Raw genomic sequence first — 20,099 nt, forward strand, 5'->3', positions numbered from 1 at the left:
TCTCAGACATTGTGGCTGGGAGTATAAATTGGCATCACTACTTTGAAAATGATTTGGCAATCTCTCTTAGCGCTAAACATACATCCACCCTGTGACCCAGCAATTCCATTCTTAGGTGTGTGTGTATGTTTATGCATACATACCAAAAGACATACGAGAATGCACATCGAATTTATTCCTACTAGAGGAGGTGACTCAGTGGTAAAGAATCCACCTGCCAATGCAGGAGATGCAGGTTTGATCCCTGGGTCTGGAAGATCCCCTGGAGAAGGAAATGACAGCCTGCTCCAGTACTCTTGCCTGGAGAATCCCAGGGACAGAAGAGACCGGTAGGCTATAGCCCATGGGGTTGCACGGTGTTGGACATGACTTAGCGGCTAACCAACAACAGCAACAGAGCCTTTTCGTTTCCAGTGACTGCACACTTGGTGGCTTAAAGCACTAGTAATTTATTCTCTGGCTGTCAGTTCTGGAAGCCAGAAGTGCAACTGTAGAATGAAAAACGGTGGTATCATCACACCGTGGAATACTACAAAACAATAAAGGTGAGCATGTGACAGCTACATGAACACCGTTGGTGAATTTCCTAAACGTAATACTGACTGAAGGAAGCCAGGCCCCAAATAAATACCAAATGTATGACTCATTTACGTCATGTTCAAAAAATAACAAGACTGATCTGTGGAACAGAAGTCTGGGTAATGCTCACATTTGGAAAGGAGGACACCCAGTGACTGGGGGTGAGCCAAGAGGACATTCTGCAGGGGCTGGCCCTGTTCTGTGTCTTGATCTGGGTGGTGAAAATTCACCAGGCTGGACACTTCTTTGGTATGTTTCTCCATATAACATTTACAGTACATTTCCCTCTTCACAGCACACTTCCCTCTTCTTTCCTTGATTATAGCTCTGTTGTAATGTTATGATAAAGTTTGTTTTTAAAAATCTGTTCCTGGGACTTACCTGGTGGTCCAGTGGTTAAGACTTCGCTTCCAATGCAGGGGGCTCAGGTTCAATCCCTGGGAGAGGAATTAAGATTCCACAGGCCACGAGGTGTGGCTAAAATAATAAAATAAATCTGTTCCTGCCTGGATGGGAGGGGAAGAATGGATTCATGTGTATGTATGGCTGAGTCATTTCACTGTTCACCTAAACTATCACAACATTGTTCGTTAATTGGCTGTACCCCAATACAAAATAAAAAGTTAAAAAAAATAGAAAACAAGCAAGCAAAAAAAAAAAAAAATCTGTTCCTGTTATATAAACACCTTTCTTTCATTTCCAGAATATTGTTGTTGAAAGTCGCTCAGTTGTGTCCGACTCTTTGCGACCCCATGGACTGGACATGGAATTCTCCAGGCCAGAATACTGGAGTGGGTAGCCTTTCCTTTCTCCAGGGGATGTTCCCAAACCAGGAATTGAACCAGGGTCTCCTGCATTGCAGGCAAATTCTTTACCAACTGAGTTATCAGGGAAGCCCTTCCTGAATATATTAGATTTCAATACATATGTCTATTAAAATTATGAATGATTATGACAATATTTTCATTCTCATTATGGGTTTAGGTGGTACCCTCTCTCAGGAATGTCTGTTTAAGGGACATGTGTATGTATTTTTGGTCCAAAAGGTTTTGAAGGAAACTTAAATTGGAGGACCTGATCATGCCATGAAACAGGCTGTTTTGTAATTTGTTTCCCCAGCTATTCTCTAAGAGTTTAGTGTCACTACATTTCGTGGCTAAAGGCAGCCCCCAAACCTGGAGTGTGGATAGTTGGGGTGGGAATGCTACTCCAGAGTGAATGATTCAGACTTAGGAGTGGTATTATGTGTCTTAGGATGGGGAAGGAATAGAATTTCCCAAAGAGGTGCAGAGCTTCATAAGAGGTATGATGGAGGCCAGGAAGCAGGTGGCTTTGAAGGAGAGAAACTCGTTGGAACCTGGTGCTGTACTCAGAGGGTAGCCCTGGAAATAAGCTAGAGAGAATTCCCTGGCGATCCAGTAGTCAAGACTCCACACTTCCACTGCAGGGGGCGCGAGTTCAATCCCTGGTGGGGAACCAAGATCCCCCACGCCTTCGTGTGGCCAGAAAAGGCAGCAGGAAAAGCTTTGTGCGGAAAGTGGGAGGGGGAGGGCTGCGTAGGCCTGGTAGCCTTTCAGTGGCGGGGTCTGGGGGCCTTTTCTGAAGGGACCTGACAAGTTGGAAATGCTATAGGTTTGCTTTATCTGTGAGGCAAGCTTTGTTAAACAAAGGAATACTGTTGTGGAGATTGGAGGGAAATGGTACTTTGGTCATGGTTTCAACCTCCTCCCAGCCCCCTGGGCCCAGGAAAAAGAGCCTGAATGTGGGCCTCACTGACTCCGTGAAGGAAGTCAAGTTGCTTGCTCCTCTGAAGGAAACTGTCCACCGAGTGGGCAGGAGAAGCCAGAGGGCTGTCTGGGCAGCGCCCAGTGCATGAGTCATGTGTGTGGACGGCTGTCGCCACACGCCAGAGACTGAGATGAAGGAGAAGGACGCACAGCCCTGCCAGCCCGCCTCATCCTCTGCTGGGGGCAAGCATCTTGGCGCATTCAGGGTCCCCAGGACGACTTCTGAGGTCGTGCTCCTGCTGCTGGGGGATGCCGAGGGGCCGGGGGTGAGGGGTGAGGGGGTAGGCCGAAATTAACAGGGCAGTGATGACTGTGGTTCCCAGGCCCTGCCCTTACAAAACGGGAGTGCTTTCTTGCTGAGCTGAAGAGCAGATCTGTGCTAGAGACCCATTGCAAAGCCTGGCGCTGCCCAGGGAGAGGCTCCGGGTCCCTCTCTGCTCTGCTGCTCTGGGAACACAGGCGGCTGACCCAGCCAGTCCAACCTGCCAGGCACCTTGTCTGGCTGAACCGCCTTCCTCTGCCCTGTCAGAGCACCCGGGCAGGGTGGGGTGAGAGGGAAGAGCAGTCAACCCTCCTCCACACCCCGGGCGGGTTGGGAGGTGTTTACAAACACTCGGGGAATCCAGAGAGCCGGCCCGGGGTCAGCGGGCCCCGGGGCCTGGGGGGGCACAGGCCTGGCGCCGGCCTTGTTCTTGTCGCTGGGGCCCTCGCCTCCACACCCGGACTCTGGGTCTATAAAGCTGGAGGAAGACAGCCTCTTGGACTCCGGGCGGCCTTGACCAACGATGTGCTCTGTCTGGAGGAGGGGAGTAAGCCACTCCGAGGCGTGGGGAGGGCAGGAAGCCAGCTCTCAAGCACACCCTGGGCTGGACCTCTTGACATCTCTCCTCTGACGGGTTTCCAACTCCGGCCTCCCGCGAGGCCCCCTCCTCTGAGTTAACCCCTGCCCGTGTCCAGCATCTAGAGAGAAGGATCTGGAGGGGAGTTTTGGCGGGGGGCGAAGCTGCCCTCTTCTCCCCTAGCTTCCCGCTTCTGTCTAACCACAGAGACTATTTGTGTCTGACAGAAACCCAAACACATGAGGTCACCAGGTTTCTCCTCCCCTCCTCCACCTCGTCTCTCTGTCCTCGAGTCCTTTCCCTGAGGGGAAGCGATGCTTCAGAGTCCTACTCAGCCTGTGCGGTTGTCCTGCTGGGTTTCATTCCTGATTCTGTCTCCTGTGGGGGCAGCACTAACCGCGTGAGGCGGGGGGAGAAGGGGAGGCTGGAGATGAAAAACTTAACTCCCAGGGTGAGTTTTGATGTCAAATCTCTTTGTCCAGCTGCGATATAGGGGAGCAGGGGATAGGCAAGGCAACCAGAGGGGAGTGTGGTATGAGTTATCTAATCAGTACAACTGGCTTCCCAGGGAGCTCAGTGGCAAAGAACCCATCTGCCAATGCAGGAGACAGGGGTTCGATCCCTGAGTCGGGAAGATCTCCTGGAGGAGGAAATGGCAACTCACTCCAGTATTCTTGCCTGGAAAATCCCATGGACAGAGGAGCCTCGCGGGCTGCAGTCCACGGGGTTGCAGAGTCAGACACGTCTGTGTGACTGAGCACGCGCCCACAACTTAGAATCGTCACCATGGATGGATCAGAGGTGGGGTGGAATACAGCCAGAGGTGGGCAGTCCCCGGCTGAAACTGACGGCAGGTACCTGGCTGTGACCTGCTCTGCTATTGGCTGCTGGGCTGCTTCTGCTCCTAACTGCCCTAGGGGCTGATCACACCACTGCTCAAAGTCCCCTGGAGGCCGGCTCACCTGGTCTGGCTCTCTGTGCACACTCCTTAGCCTGGTGTCCACAGTCTGCACAATCTGGACTGGTCTACCGGGGCTGTCTTATCTCCCCCAGTGTGCTCCTAAAGTATCCCACAGTCCAGCCCCAGTGGGGTACCCTGGCACCCACACTTCTGCTTTGGCTGTCTGTTTTCTCCTGAAAAGCCCTTCCTCCACACTCCCTTCTCTGCCTGTCAAATCTGCCACCTCCTTTAGGGCCCAGCTCAATGTCATTTCCTTCATAAAATCCACTGACTATGTACATGTTAGCTATTATATGTAGGATGGATAAACAACAAGGTCCTACTGTATAGCATGAGGAACTATGTTCAATATTCTATGATAAACCACAGCAGAAAGAACATTTTAAAAAGAATGTGTGTATAACTGAATTACTTCCCTGTAAAATAGAAATTTACACAACATTGTAAAAAACTACAATTAAAAAAAAAAATGCACTAGCTTAGAGAAATCACGATCTTCTCAAAATACCCTAAGCATTTTATGGATACAGGACTCTCTTCACAGCATTTATCAGGGTGTGCCGAGGGACCGGGACTCATTCAAAAAACGTTGTGCTCTCAGCCTGTAGCACCCAGCACACGTTGGGCACCAAGTAAGTTCTCAATAAATCTTTAAAGTAATGAATGGAGCCACGAGGTTGAATGAGGTTAACAGATTGTCAAACAGGGGAAATGGCACGAAGACAACAGAGTTATGCTAGGTTTTCCTGCCTCTTAGATGGCTGGTACCTCCTTTCCTTTCCCCTTCCGATCACCGTTAAACATTTACAATGTATTAAATAGGACTTTCCCACACTGTAGCACCTCTCAGGAGGAAACCTGAGGCAAAATGTCTGTATTCTACTTTCTCTGTTTCTTTCTTTCTTTTTTTAATATTTATTTATTTGGCTACACAGGGTCTTAGTTGCAGCAAGCAGGATTTTTTTTTTTTTCCCCAGGATCTTTGATCTTTAGTTGTGGCATGCAGGCTTTAGTTCCCTGACCAAGGATCGAACCCAGGTCACCAGCATTTGCAGCGAGAGCCTTAGCCCCTGGACCACCAGGGAAGTCTCCATCTTCTAATTTCTTACATGGTAAAAAGCAGGCACAATATGGTTGACTGGCATAACTTGCCAACTCTTCAATTCTGTAGCACTTCCTGAATACCTACTGTGTGTTCAGGTTTTCTGCTGGAGGAAACAAGTCACCACCTGGTCCTGCCCTGTAGAGGACTGTTGGAAGCCAAAGCTTGGAGAAATCTGAGTGAAGCTGCAGTGGATAGGATGTGGGTTGGCCAGAGAGACAGATGGGCTGGGCAGCTGCGGGCCAGCCTAGTGAGTAAATGCCTGAAGTGGGAAGTTAATCTGGGCTACAGTTTGTTCAGGAGATAGAGAGGGAATCAGGGTGGGGCCCAGATAGGAATGCCTTGGAATCTCTGTTAAGTCTGAGGTTAATGCAGTTGATCGGAGCTAACGTTGCAGAATTCCCAGCAGGCAATGTGCAGTGTGGCTCAAGGGGAAGGGAGCCTACAGACCAGGTGGGAAACTAACAGCAATCCAAGATCCAGGTCCCGAGGATCTGGGAGAAGCAAGGGATGCAGCAGACACACTGGATGGGAGTCAGACGCCCTGGGCTCTAGTCCTGGCTCTGTTGTAGGGCCCTGAACAAATCACTTCTCTGCTTCTCTGGGCCTTTCCTTAACTCTAAAATCTAAAAACCTTCCGTGACCTCGGCAATCTGATGCTCAATAGGTACTTGAGTCCTCAGGATATTGGAAATGAAGGGAATCGCAAATCTAAAGGAAACTGCGGACCAGGAATTGCCTGATCGAGAGCCCAGAGTTAAAGAGCGAGGAGACACTGCAGAAGGTCCAGCGAGGAGAAATGGGGAACTGCGCGGGTGGGGGTGGGGGGAGGGCCTCTGCTCCCGAGGAGGTCCGTTTGGCAATCCCATTTCCAGTTCCTCCTTTAGCCCCCTTCCCTGACTTAGCCTCTCAGCCTCACCTTATTTGGTGAGGGTGGGGCAAAGTAGAACGCTTCCAAGCCACCACAGGGGCCCCCTGTGTACCTCCCCCTTTACAGGCCCTACCCACCTGGCACCTTCCCCGAACCGACTTTCCTCTGGAGTAACGGCCCCAGCGGCCAAAGTAGGAAGAGCAACCAATTTGGGATCGCCTTCGCAGTCCCTCGCATTGTTTTTGTTGTTTGGTCGCTAAGTCGTGTCCGACTCTTTCGCGACCCCTTGGACTGTAGCCCATCAGTCTCTTCTGTCCATGGGATTTCCCAGGCAGGAATACCCGAGTGGGTTGCCATTTCCATCTCCAGGGGATCTTCCCCACCCAGGGACCGAACTTGCGTCTCCTCCATTGCACGCGGATACTTTACCACTCATCCTCATAGCTACCATTGATTGAGAACTCACCCTGTGCCAGGTAACATGACTTTTTTTTTTTTTTAAACAGTAATTCTCTGAGGTGATTGCTCTCTCATTTTACAGATAAAGAAATTCAGACCCAAAGGTAATTAAGGAATCTGTACAAAGCCAAACACCTGCCAGAGGGCAAGACCAGACTGGAAATGAGGTCTGACTCCCCCAATCGCTGCTCAGGCCAGATCCGGTTGGACTGGGCGACCTTTGGCCGTTGGGGACACCTTCCTCCTCTTAGCATCACCGACTGCATGGACATGAGTTTGAGCAAGCTCTGGCAGTTGGTGATGGACAGGGAAGCTCGGGGTGCTGCAGTCCATGGGGTCGCAGAGTCGGACACTACTGAGCGAGTGAACGGAACAGAACTGACCACCTCTTAGGGTAGAAGTCTCCAAGCCCCGCCCCGCCCCGCCCTCCCGAGCCAACTAGGGCCCTAAGGGGCGGAGTCGGCCAGGTCCCGCAGGTGGGGAGGTGGGCGGGGCCTGGAAGGGGACGGGGCATCAAGGGGGCGTGACCGGAAGCCTTAAAGAGGCCGTGGCGACTGGGGCGGGCGGTAGAGGCCGCCTGTCGCGGCGATCACCTCCTTCCTTTTCGGTCGGGTCGCAGCACCGCCACCATGTCCCTGGCAGCCTCGGCGGGCCGGGGCCCCGGGGCCGTGTGGTCCCCGACGCACGTGCAGGTGACGGTACTGCAGGCGCGGGGCTTGAGGGCCAAGGGTCCCGGAGGCACGAGCGACGCGTACGCGGTGATCCAGGTGGGCAAGGAGAAGTACGCCACCTCGGTGTCGGAGCGCAGCCTGGGCGCGCCCGTGTGGCGCGAGGAGGCCACCTTCGAGCTGCCGCCGCTGCTGTCGGCCGAGGCCGCGCCCGCCGCCGCCGCCACCCTGCAGCTCACCGTGCTGCACCGCGCGCTGCTCGGGCTCGACAAGTTCCTGGGCCGCGCCGAGGTAGACCTGCGGAGGCTGCACCAGGATCAGGGACGCCGGAAGACCCAGTGAGTGTGCGGGCGGGTGTCGAGCGCGGGGAGACGGGCGGTGCGAGCACGAAGCCTGGCCGGAGCGCCGAGACCCTTGCAGAGTGTCTCCCCAAGGGGACGGCCGGGGCCACGCCTTTGCAGAGGGGACCCCCCCAGCCCGCTCGGCCGGTTCTAGGATTCTTGCCTAGCTTCTCCTTCTTGGGCTGTCCCGCCCCGGCTCTCCCAGTAGGTCGGTTCCGGTACCTGGGGATTTTTTTTTTTTTGAATGCGGGACGGCGCTCAGCGCCTGGCATTTAGTAATCACTTCATGAATTTTTGATGAATTGAAACTATGTGTGGGCTGACGAATTCCTCTTATTAGCTGAGTAGCTGTGTATATTTGATGTACGCCTTAGCTTACGTGGAAAGCCTCCTCGGTATTTCATTGTACTGGACACCGAGCTGTGAATGGCTGGGCCGGGGCGCTGGGAAAACCAACTGGAGCAGTTAAATCCACTGACACTAAGCCCTAGAGGCTCGCTCAGGGGCCGAGCTGGGGGCGTTACTGTGCGGGGTGGGTGTGGGTGTGGATGGGGGGTGGGGAAAGGGGAACGCAGGCTGCCCAGCGAGGGCTATCCCGTACCCCCACCTCACCACCGCCTTAGGGATCGATCGGGAGAATTTGCCCCTCCTTCCTTCCTCTTCTCCTCTAGGAATGCTGGAGCAGTTTGGTCTTAACTTTAAGACCGAAATACACTAACCGTGTTTGCCCTCGGCCCCAAATTAGTAAGGATTTCCCAGCGATGGCTGGAACCAGGGCCTGCGGATGGCTGAACTGAAAAGTAGGCCTTGTTTCTCTCTGGAGTTTGCAAAGTTCTCTCTAGTCCTACTGAGTGGGGAGTTGTGGGGGGGTGGGGCAGGATGGCTGCCCACCTGTAGCTCCCCTTCCTCCCTAAGATGTTTGTGTTAGGGTATCACACTCCTGCAGGGAAAGCAAAGCAAACCCCTGTGCATTCTGAAGTGTTACCAGTTTGTTTTCTCTCAATATTTGGAATGGAACGTTTGATTATGCTCATCTGGTATATCCAGAACTAGCCTCCGGTGGGGCTTCCCCACTGGTTCAGCAGTAAAGAATTCGCCTGCCAATGCAGGAGATGCAGGTTCCATCCCTGGGTGGGGAAGATCCCCTAGAGAAGGAAATGGCAATCCACTCCAGTATTCTTGCCCAGAAATCCCATGGACAGAGGAGCCTGGTGGGCTACACAGTCCGTGAGGTCCCACAAGAGTCCCACAAGAGTTGGACTGACTGAGCACATACACACACACAGCCTCGCTTAGCTTAATTGGTTACTTGACTGGACCTTAAATATGTTAGTCATGTTATCACCTAACTCCTGTGGTTTATGAAGCACTCTGATTCACGCTGTATGTTTTAGATGTAAATGGTATTTTAACTTTCCCTTGGGAAGGAAGCAGGAAGAACCAGAGGATTTGATGTTACCAGACTCTCTTTTCTGTAGATTCTTGCAAATGTTATAACTGCTTCCTTTATCCAGCCAAAGATGAACAGGCATTTCTGAGCTCGAATCAGATAAAAAGGGAGAGCCTAGAGGTGAGGATGGATGGGGTATCTTTGTGGCATCAGCTTACAAACTGTAAGGTGAGCAGCAGCATCTTTGCTGACCAGGGGCCAAAGCATTCCTAATCTTCTGCTTGATTAAATGACATCTGGGGCCTTGGATTTACTGTCCTTTGTCTTGTCCCATCCCAATATGTGTGGATATCATGTCTGTCTCTACCATCTGTTGCTTCTTGAAAGGTAGATTGGATCTCCCTGCCAGAGATGGGGATTCCAGATCCCTGGGTCTGGTGCCCACTCTGGCCCTGACTCATTGTTGGGCTTCAAGATGCTCCGTCTCTAAACACCCAAGTTTCCCCATGTACAGATGGAGCTTGTGGCCAGACTTAACTGATATTTATAAGATGTTTCTGGGTTCCTGGATTAATGGAGCCCCATGTATAGATTCAAAAGGTCCTGTTACTGCTTTGGGAGGAACGAAAACCTCCTCAAGTTCCCTATTTCAGGAAGGGTTCAGTCTCTGCCCTTCATTTTTCTCATCCTCTCCGATGTAATTCTAAACCTAGGTGATTACTCCTGTCCCTATTATATGAGCTTGTGACCACTTAGTCACAATATCAGCTTGTAGGAAAACTGTGCTTAGTTGATTTTTTAATAACTGCAAAGGAAGCCTTCTTTGCTTCTCCAGCAATAGGCAAAATCACAAGCTTTCCATCTGTCACTTCCTGGGACTTTCCAAGATGCTGGGGAAACTCAGTTAAACCAGGCCTGTTTGATGTCCTGGTACATCACTTGGGTGCTCAAGATAGCTGCTATTTGGAGCATAAGATACACGCTGTTAGGTGGAAGTTTAACAGAAAGAAACTGGTTGGGCTAGGAGGATCATTTGAACTGGTTATTAATGGTTTGACTCCGCCTTAGACATTGAAACCAAAACCAAAAGAAAAGCTCACATCTTGGCCTATAGTTTTATGTGTGTGTGTGTGTATGTGCATGTATGTTAATCTTTACCGAAAACAGTTGTGGTCCAGAAGTTAAAACTCAAGGTGTTAAGAGCTAACTGTGCAGATATTTTCATTTGTTCTTTTAGTAAGACACCACATATCACATATTTGGAATCAAGAGAATATGCTTTTTGTAATAACTCAGATTTTGTTAACCTCAGATTTAGGGTGATGATCAGTTCAGTTCAGTTCACTTGCTCAGTTGTGTCTGACTCTTTGCTACCCCATGGACTACAGCACGCCAGGCTTCCCTGTCCATCACCAACTCCGGAGCTTACTCAAACTCATGTCCAGAGTCGGTGATGCTGTCCAACCATCTCTTGCAATCCTCTCTTGCCCCCTTCTCCTCCTGCCTTCAGTCTTTCCCAGCATCAGGGTCTTTTCCATTGAGTCAGTTCTTTGCATCAGGTGGCCAAAGTTTTGGAGTTTCAACCTCAGCATCAATCCTTCCAATGAATATTCAGGACTGATTTCCTTTAGGATGGACTGGTTGGATCTCCGTGCTATCCAAGGGACTCTCAAGAGTCTTCTCCAACACCACAGTTCAAAAGCATCAATTCTTTGGTGCTCAACGTCCATACATGACTACTGGAAAAACCGTAGCTTTGTCTAGAGGGACTTTTGTTGGCAAAGTAACGTCTCTTATTTTAAATATGCTGTCTAGGTTGGTCATAGCTTTTCTTCCAAGGAGAAAGTGTCTTTTAATTTCATGGCTGCAGTGTGATGATACATATCTTTAGAACACTAAACAGAGATTGACATATAGATAGGATCCGTTTAATAGGGAAGAGTGTATGGCCCCTTTAGGTAAGAAGAAACTGAAATGAATTGATTTTGCACTGATATTAATGCAATTGTCCCTTATATCCAAGGGTGATTGGTTCCAGTGCCACCCCGCCCCCCCTCCCCCCAGCCCCGCGCCACAATCTGTGGATGCTGAAACCCCTTGTATAAAACGGCTTCATTTTTGTGTATAACCTCTGTACATCCTCCTGTATACTTTAAATCATCTCTAGATTGCTTCTAATACCTAATATGATATATATGCCATGTTGTTCAGTGGCTCAATTGTGTCTCTTTACGAACCCATGGACTGCAGCATGCCAGGCTTCTTCTAAGTAGTTGTAAAATCCATGGAAATGCTGATAAATAGTTGCCAGTGCATGAATTCATTTTGCTTTTTGGAGTTTTCTAGAGTTCTTTTTTTTTCTTGAATATTTTTGAGATATTTATATGTTGGTTGAATCTGAGGACCTGTGGATACAGAGGGCAGATTCATCCATACTTCTCTGTGGTCTCAGCTGAGCTTTGGTTAAATGGAAATCATTTAAGTTCCATGATTATGAAACAGACATGAATCTGAGAGGCAGAGTAAGGTGACCAACATGTGGGCTTCTCTGCTGTCTGGTCTTGAGTAGCCTGGGGTCCTAGATTGGACAAAAAACAAACAAACAAACTCAAAACCAAGCATCTTTTTAGAATACCAACAGCAATAAAAGTGGGGGCAGTAATCGCTTAAAGACAGATTAAAATAAACATTCAGGCTGGTGACTGGAAGGCCATTGTGTAACCAGATAGGATGAAATTTGATACCACAATAGCCTTTCAGATATGGAGAGAGACTGAATGATGGAGGGTCATTTTCTCATCTTTCCTGAAGATTCCAGAGAGAATTTGGTTGCATATGAAAGGATTTGGATACTGATAAAGGTTAGACATTTTGAAGAACTGTATAAGTATAGTAAGATGGTGTAATATGTTGCCAAAGGAAACTCAGGTGATTAAGAAGGGTGAGACCATTGTTTTTATGGGAGAGTGTGAGGCAGAGAAGTCACAGATGAGCACAGAGATCTCAACTTCACAAATCTGAGCCGTCAGTGTTTGCGCTCATAGAATACCTCTGGGTTTCCTAAGCACTTTTCGGCTTTTTGTAACAGACTGGAAAATTTGAGCAATGCTGTTACTGGTTAAGTTTTTTTTTTTTTTTTTTTTGAGATTCGCTTTAAAGATGACATTGGGGCTTTACTGGAAACCCTCCCACTTCCAAACTGGCAGAGGCCCCTCCCACCCAGTGTGGGAAACTGATAGCTCAGTGTCCAGGACGGTGATCTATGGGCTCTGGAATAAGTAACCCCAGCCTGTTCACAGTGGGGGAATGGAGTGACTCAGAAGGGGAGGGTGCATCAAAGACACGGTTCCTGTGATGTGAAAGGTATGCTTTTTGTCATATGATTTGATGGTGATTTCATTTACGAGGCATTCAGTTAGCAATGCGAAAGTTCTCACTGCCTTTTCCCCTCTTCTTTTTAAAGTTCATCCATACTTTTAGTAATTATTTGTTAATACCTACTATTTTTGAGGCACTGGGTAGACAGCGTAAACAGTGACGAACTAAACAGACATGATCCCCGCTTTCAGGAAGCCCTGAAACAGTAAACACACTCTGAATATTCATTGGAAGGACTGATGCTGAAGCTGAAGCTTTAATACTTTGGCCACCTGATGCAACAAGCTGGCTCATTGGAAAAGACCCCGATGCTGGGAAAGATTGAGGGCAAGAAGACAAGGGGGTGACAGAGGATGAGATGGTTGGATGGCATCACCGACTCAATGGGCATGGATTGGAGCAAGCTCTGGGAGATAGTGAAGACAGAGGAATCTGGAGTGCTGCAGTCCATAGGGTCTCAAAGAGTCGGACACAACTTAGCAACTGAACATAGATGAACACAAAGATGAGTAATCTTGTGCTGCGATGAGTGTGGTGGAGGAAGAGAACAGGGTATCATAAGAGAAAAGAGCAAAGATTGCAGATGGCCTCTCTGAGGCAGAGACCTGGAGGATAAAGAGGAATTTTTCCAGTGAAAAGTAGAGGAAGAGAAGCAGGCTGTGCAAGGCCCTGAGGCAGGAAGACCTGGGAAGCTGGAGAGTTTGCCTAGATTGAGGCTGAAGAGGAAGGCCGGGCTTCCTTTAGGAGCAATGGAAACTGCTGAGTGTTGAAAGCAGAGGGGTGACGAGATCCAGTTGTGAAAGTCTGGCTGTCTGATGGAGAGCAGATTTGGAGCAGGTCTAGCCTGGAACCCAACAGGTGGAACGGGAGGCTCCGGCAGGAGTAGGGTGACAGGTGTGGGCACGGACAGAGGTGGGTGGCTTTCAGAAATATTTCCGAGGTTCAGTTGGCCTTACTGGTGGTGGATTGGGTGTGGGTGGGGGTGACGAGAGGAAGTGATAAGAACGAACAAATAAAATAAGGAGAGCTTGCTATTGAACGTGAACCAGGAAACTGTGACTGCTTGCTTTCCCCAGCAGTCACCGTGATACAGGAGTGAGGTCAACATGTCTTGGCAAAGACAACGTGGGCCTTGATGCCTGTGTGTGGAGTCTTCCGTTGGAGCAAATGAGTAGGAAACACCACCGAAACCAGGGCGTGTGCATGTGTGTCCTCAAGAGTTTGCCGTTTTAGCACAGGCCAAGTCTTTGTTTTGTAATAGCGTAACTGCTGTGACCTCACCGGTTGCGCCAACACGGCAGGTGGAGTCACTACCCCAAGGAACATAGGAAGAAAAAGAAAAAATAATACACAACACGAGGGGAAGTAAACCCCGTAAATGAAAAACACAACTCTGGAGGCAAGTAAGTCAACCATTCCAACCATGCAAAGGTTTTTCCGCATCAGGGGAAGGTGAACGGACAAAAGAGCCTTGTTTGGCTTAACTTCCCTTTGGTTACAAAGACCTCTGTTGTATTTCTACAACCACCATCAGAGGAAGGTTTTTATAAATAGTATCTCTGTCATTTTAATTGTAGCTATTAACTTAAAAATGTTATGATTACATTAAAAACAATACACATGCTTATTAAACTGTCATCAGCTCCAACCTGTATTTGCTGACATCATTCTTCCGTCCCCCTGGACAATAATCTTTTCAGTCTCCATTTCACCGCTCTGGTTTTAATTGCTCTATGTCCGAGAAAGCTACTTTGCACGCTGTACATTGGGAAGGATGCTGGCCATGGCTTAGCTCTAGAGGTTTCAGATGTCCTCCATGAACAGAGGGAGTGATTTGAGGGTATTTAAGGCCTTATTTCATCTCCCAGCTGGGCCCTGGGTGGCCTTTGGTTCAGAGCCTACTTGCATCTCTAAGCCTCAGGGCCTTTGAATTCCAACAGAATTAACAACCAGAACCTTGATCAGCCTATGAAGAAAACCAGCATCGGTGTGGAAAGACTTGGTGAGCGGGTTGTGCTCCCCGGAAGGGGTCCTAGGTCGGACCTCTTGCCGCAGCTGGCCCAGCAGGAGACCAGGCCAGCTGGCCCGCTTTCCCTTGTGCAGGGCCCGCTGCCGTCTCTTCATTTGCTGTGTGACCCAGCCCAGGTGTTCCGACATCTCTGAATGGGCAAGTTGCAGTCCCTGGAGACATAGGGCAGGCGGTCATTTGCTAGTGGGACATGGAGAAGCGTTTAATCTTTGCTAAACACTTCTACCCCACAGACTGGGGCCCCGGCAGGCTCCTCCATCCATGGGATTCTCCAGGCAAGAATACTGGAGTGGGTTGCCATTCCCTTCTTCAGGGGAATCTTCCCGACCCAGGGATCGAACCTGGGTCTCCCGCACTGCAGGCAGAATCTTTACCGTCTGAGGTACCAGAGAAGACTCTGCTTCCTGGTGGGGAAGCAGAACATCTGACTCACCTGGTTATCAAGGTGAGTCCCAAGGAGAAGGGGAAAAAAAACACGTACCGAGAGAATTTCAAAATCCTGTTCTAACAACAAACTTCAGTAAGAATGAAGCGTTCCTTTCGTGTAAGAGGAAACCCCACAGCCCGGTGCTATGAGAGGCAGCACCCTTGAAGAAACAGCCCCGGGGCCCGCCCGTCCCTCACATAGGACACAGGACTCCGGGTCACAAGAGGCCTTTTCAGACCAGGCCTTCTGGAGGCTGTGGTGGTTCTCCCCGGGCTAGCCACGTCTCTTAATAAACAAGAAGTTTAAAATTAGTGTTCTAATTTCAAAAATTTGTTGTTGTTTAGTCACTCAGTCGTGCCTGGCTCTTTGCAACCCCATGGACTGTAGCACGCCAGGCTTCCCTGTCCATCATCAGCTCCTGGAGTTTGCTCAGTTGCATGTCCATTCAGTCGGTGATGCCATCCAACCATCTCATCCTCTGTTGCCCGTTCTCCTCCCATCTTCAGTCTTTCCCAGCATCAGGGTCTTTTCAAATGAGTCAGCTCTTCACATCGGGTGGCCAAAGAATTGGAGCTTCAGCTTCAGCATCAGTCCTTCCAATGAACATTCAGGATTGATTTCCTTTAGGATTGACTGGTTTGATCTCCTTGCAGTCCAAAGGGACTCTCAAGAGTCTTCTCCAGCATCAGAATTCAAAAGCATCAATTCTTCAGTGCTCAGCCTTCTTTATGGTCCAGCTCTCAAATCTGGACATGGCTACTGGAAAAACCATAGCCTTGACTATTTGGACCTTTGTTGGCAATGTGACGTCTCTACTTTTTAATCTGCTGTCTAGGTTTGTCATAGCTTTCCTTCCAAGGAGCAAGTGTCTTTTAATTTCATGGCTGCAGTCACCATCTGCAGTGATTTTGGAGCCCAGGAAAATAAAATCTGTCACTGTTTCCACTTTTTCCCCTTCTGTTTTGCCATGAAGTGATGGAACCAGATGCCATGATCTTAGTTATTTGAAAGTTGAGTTTTAAGCCATGTTGCATTTAGCTGAGTGGATTAGAGATGCAGGGTGGCCTCGGTGTGAACTTGGGGTCTGGCTTGCCCGTCAGCGCCGTAGAAGCAGGTCACCTGGGAGAAGCAGGTCACCTGCAGCCCGGAGGCTTGCTGGTGCCTTTGGCAAAGGAGCTGCTTTTAGGCACTAATGAGATGAGAAATTCCTTTCCTGCAGAGAGAGGCGTGTAGATAATCTGTTAGAGAGAAATCCAGGGCTTTCGTCTCCAGGGTGTCCCTGAGGACACATTTAGGAATGTGCCCACGGGGAGAAAGAAGGCAGCTGGGATTAAGTGTCTTTCCTGAACGCCGTCCTCCCTAGCGGAGCCGAGGGAACACGTTTTATAAGAAATCCCAGAAAAACTTTGTAGAGGTGTGACGGCTGCACGCTTCGTTTTTAAACTTCTCATTTATTAAAAGAGACGTGGCTAGCCCGGGGAGAACCACTATGGCCTCCAGGAGGCCTGGTCTGAAAAGGCCTCTTGTGATCCTGAGTACCGTGTTCTGTGTGAGGGACCGGCGGGCCCCGGGGCTGTTTCTTCAAGGGGGCCGCCTCCTACAGCACCCGGGTTTCCTCTTACACGAAAGGAGCGCTTCATTCTTACTGACGTTTGTTGTTAGAACAGAATTTTGAAATACTCTTGGTATGGATTTTTTTTTTCCCCTCCTTGGGACTCACCTTGATAAGCAGATGAGTCAGAGGCTCTGCTTCCCCAACCAGGAAGCAGGGTCTTCCCTGGCGGCTCAGATGGTAAAAGAGTCTGCCTGCAATGCAGGAGACTGGGGTTTGATCCCTGGGTTGGGAAGATCCCCTGGAGAAGGGAATGGTGACCCACTCCAGTATTCTTGCCTGGAGAGTCCCATGGGTGGAGGAGCCTGGTGGGGCCCTGGTCCGTGGGGTCGAAAAGAATCGTTAGACACGGCTGATCGACTAACACACACGCTCCCCACCAGCGGTTCCCAAAGAAAGAAGTGTGAGTCTGTCTGGGGGCCTGAGAGAGGACCGAAAGCTCTTTGATGTCAACCGTGCTGAAGTTTGTCTTCTTTTGTCCTGGCCAAGAGGTGGTGAACCAGACCATCTCATTTCCTTTCTCCATCCTTAAGGTCTTTGTGCCTGAGTGACAAAGGACCCTCTGGAGACCCTTCTTTGGCAGATCATGTAAAATACATTACCTTGGGGCAAAAGGCAAGGTACCTGATCTGATGTTAGAATATTGATGTTTGTGGTTTTTTGAGATATGGTCAAGTAAAACATTGGTAACTAGATGATAGCAGGAGTGGTAGACTTCCATGTTTATAAATGTGTTAATTTTTCTAATTCTTAGCGAATCTTAAAATACTGATGCTTGGTTATTTCCTGTAGTCTTTATCTACAAGGAGTTGAGTATTGCTTTCAACTTAGAAAATATGCCTTGATCCTTACCCTTCAGTCAGTTATGTCATCTTGGCCTGTGTCTGAAATCATTTGGGGGCCCTGTTTCTTGTCTCTCCCACTTCTGTAGAAGCTCTGAAGAGTTCTGAGGGTCATTAAATCTCATGATAAATTACAGAATTACATACTGATCACTTCACTTCATGAAGGACAGGGAAGCCTGGCGTGCTGCAGTCCACCGGGTCGCAAAGAGTCGGACCAGACTGAGCGACTGAACAACATGATGTTTTAAAATATCGTATCTGCTTTTTAATTTTGGAAATTGTATCATACAAACTGGTTTTGTAATTGAGTTTTCCCCCCACTCCCTTCAAATGCAAATCATTGTTATTTGTTTGATGGTGTCAGTTTGGATCCCTGGGAATACCATCAGTCTGAACTGTTTGTATCTTAAATTCCATTCTGAGAACCATGTGCATGGCTGAATGATGGTATAAATGCACTCACTGAGTATCATGCAGCCATTAAAAATGGTGGATATGGGGACTGTACGACAGCTATATTTAACACACTACAAATAGAATTGTATGTGTTCTCTGGTTATTACCAAGTCATAGTCATAGCTAACATCAAGTGTTTATTAAGTGCCAGGCACTGTTCTAAGCTCTTTACATATATTAAGCCATTTATGCTCAGGTGGCAAAGAATCCGCTTGCAATGTGGGAGACTTGGGTTCAATTCCTGGGTTGGGAAGATCCCCTGGAGGAGGGCATGGCAACCCACTCCAATATTATTCCCTGGAGAATCCCCATGGATAGAGGAGCCTGGTGGGCTACAGTCCATGGGGTTGCAGAGTTAGACAGGACTGAGCGACTAAGGACATACAATCTTTGTAACATCCTTTATAAGCACCTTATCGTAGGTGCTTTTAACCTTGTTTCAGAGGAGGAGCCAGAGAAGTCAAGTAATTTGTCTGAAGTCTCTCAGTTAAAACATGCAGGAAAAAGACTTCAAGAAAATACATCAAAAGGGAATGGTTGAATTAGCATTAAAGAGAGTCAGTTAAAATTTTTTTCCTATAACCTGCTATAATTACTTTCTAAGGGACTTTCTGTTGAGCAAATAGTATGGCAAGATCAAAAGCATTTTCAGCCTGCTTTTTATATGATCTCTCCTTTACTATATCATTTTCTAACTGTTTAGGATTGAATTTGGTGGCTACAGATAGCCTTTCAGTGCTGTCAGAATGGCTGTTTCATGGATTAGGATCAAAAAGGAACCATTTGCAATCCTCAAAATTTACCACGAAGTACCTGGCAATGGGCAGATGGGAAAGTACATGGCGGGAGGGGAGTGGGGCGGTGAGAATGGCTGATCAGTGATTCTGTATTCAGAGTTAGGTAATAAGAACCAGCTACCTTGGTCAGTAACAAAACCTGTTAAACTACTTAGCTTCTGCTGGGTACACCCCACAAACATTTTATAGGTCTTAAACGTCTTTGTCCCTGTTTGCTATGCATTACTTCTGTACTACCAACAGAAGAGTCTGGACACTTCACCCACGTGGAGTCACTCCTTCTCACAACCCCTTTTAGATATCCTCCTCTGCTGACCCTGCGAGATTCTCAGCCTTATTTTTCTTCCCCGAGGAAGACAGTGAAGGAACTGATTTTTAAAATTTTTCCATCAAGTGCATCCTCCATCTCAAACACGTGAAACTCAGGTGCTGTTCTGTTCTTCCTACTTCTCCCCTCACCCAAGGCCATGATCCCGTGTGTCTTGAAGTTCAGTTACCATGGGGGATGACTCACGCTACAAGTCAGGGCGGAAATTTTGCACCGGAAGGGAACTAGGCGGTCTGCGCTTGACCCTGGAGCCCGTATAGACAGGATCCCTTGAAATGAACACTATCATGTTAAAATGAGGAGCTAGTGGTTGTCTTTGCTTTTGTGTTTCGTGGAGCTTCCTGTGTCTGATGGGAGGGTAGAGCCTTAATTCATTTTGCTGGGTCCCCAAGTAGGTGGTTCTTATAGCCCCTTGGGATTTCACTTAGCTTAGAAACTTCTTTGTGTATGACAGTCCTTGTTTGTTGGATTCCCTGGTAACTCAATGGGTCAAGAGTCTGCCTGCAATGTGGGAGACCCGGGTTCGAACCCTGGGTCGGGAAGATTCCCTGGAGAAGGAAATGGCAACCCGCTCCCATATTCTTGCCTGGAAAATCCCATGGACGGAGGAGTCTGGCAGGCTACAATCCATGGGGTCACAAAGAGTCGGACACAACTGAGTGACTTCACACATGTCCTTATCTGTGATGAAAGTGTATACGCGAGCAGGAATTTCTTTTCATGTTCAATTATTTTCTCACGCTTCATAATCAGAAAGAAAAAAACAGCCGTTGGCTCAGTGTAACAGACACTCGGTGACCGTCGGGTGAGCTGGTCCCCTCTCCCACTGTCTGGCCTCTCGGTTCTGTCATTCCAATGCCCGCCGTGCCAGAGCACATGGACCGCATCTTTGTAGCCATCATTTCCCTGTCTCCGTCTTGAATCTCTAAAGCGGTCATTTTTTTCTCTTTTTTTCTGTGTCTACCCTCTGGAATGTTTTAAAGGAAAAACATGTCTGCTTCGGCTGCAGACAGATTATTTTGGAGGCGTACCGGCCTGTCCTTTACACAACCGTAAGCCGGCACGTCTGCTGGGATGCACTGGGAGACCTTTCATTTCCCCAGACCAGGAACCACACTGCCCACATTCCGATCGAGGGCCCCTGGGATCAGCTTTCCTTGTCCTGAGAAACCTACATGCTGAGGCGAACCAGCCCTGAGAATTGCACATGGCTGGGTTGTTTTAGCTGTT

General features: G+C 48.8%; 1 protein-coding gene across 2 annotated transcripts in view; it reads left to right on the forward strand.

The window, feature by feature from the left end:
* The first annotated feature begins 7,160 nt into the window (after positions 1-7,160).
* The window catches only part of RAB11FIP1 (RAB11 family interacting protein 1), a 35,743-nt gene continuing 22,804 nt past the window's right edge, over positions 7,161-20,099 (forward strand). Inside the window, exon 1 of one of the 2 annotated variants that reach the window (XM_020894808.2) lies at positions 7,161-7,604. In XM_020894808.2, coding sequence (XP_020750467.2) covers positions 7,228-7,604 — 377 coding nt within the window. In that variant the 5' untranslated portion in view covers positions 7,161-7,227. The remainder of the gene's footprint in view (positions 7,605-20,099) is intronic. The other variant, XM_020894810.2, reaches the window with a different exon arrangement.

The sequence above is a fragment of the Odocoileus virginianus genome, chromosome 32 (genome assembly GCF_023699985.2).
Source record: "Odocoileus virginianus isolate 20LAN1187 ecotype Illinois chromosome 32, Ovbor_1.2, whole genome shotgun sequence".
NCBI lineage: Eukaryota > Metazoa > Chordata > Mammalia > Artiodactyla > Cervidae > Odocoileus > Odocoileus virginianus.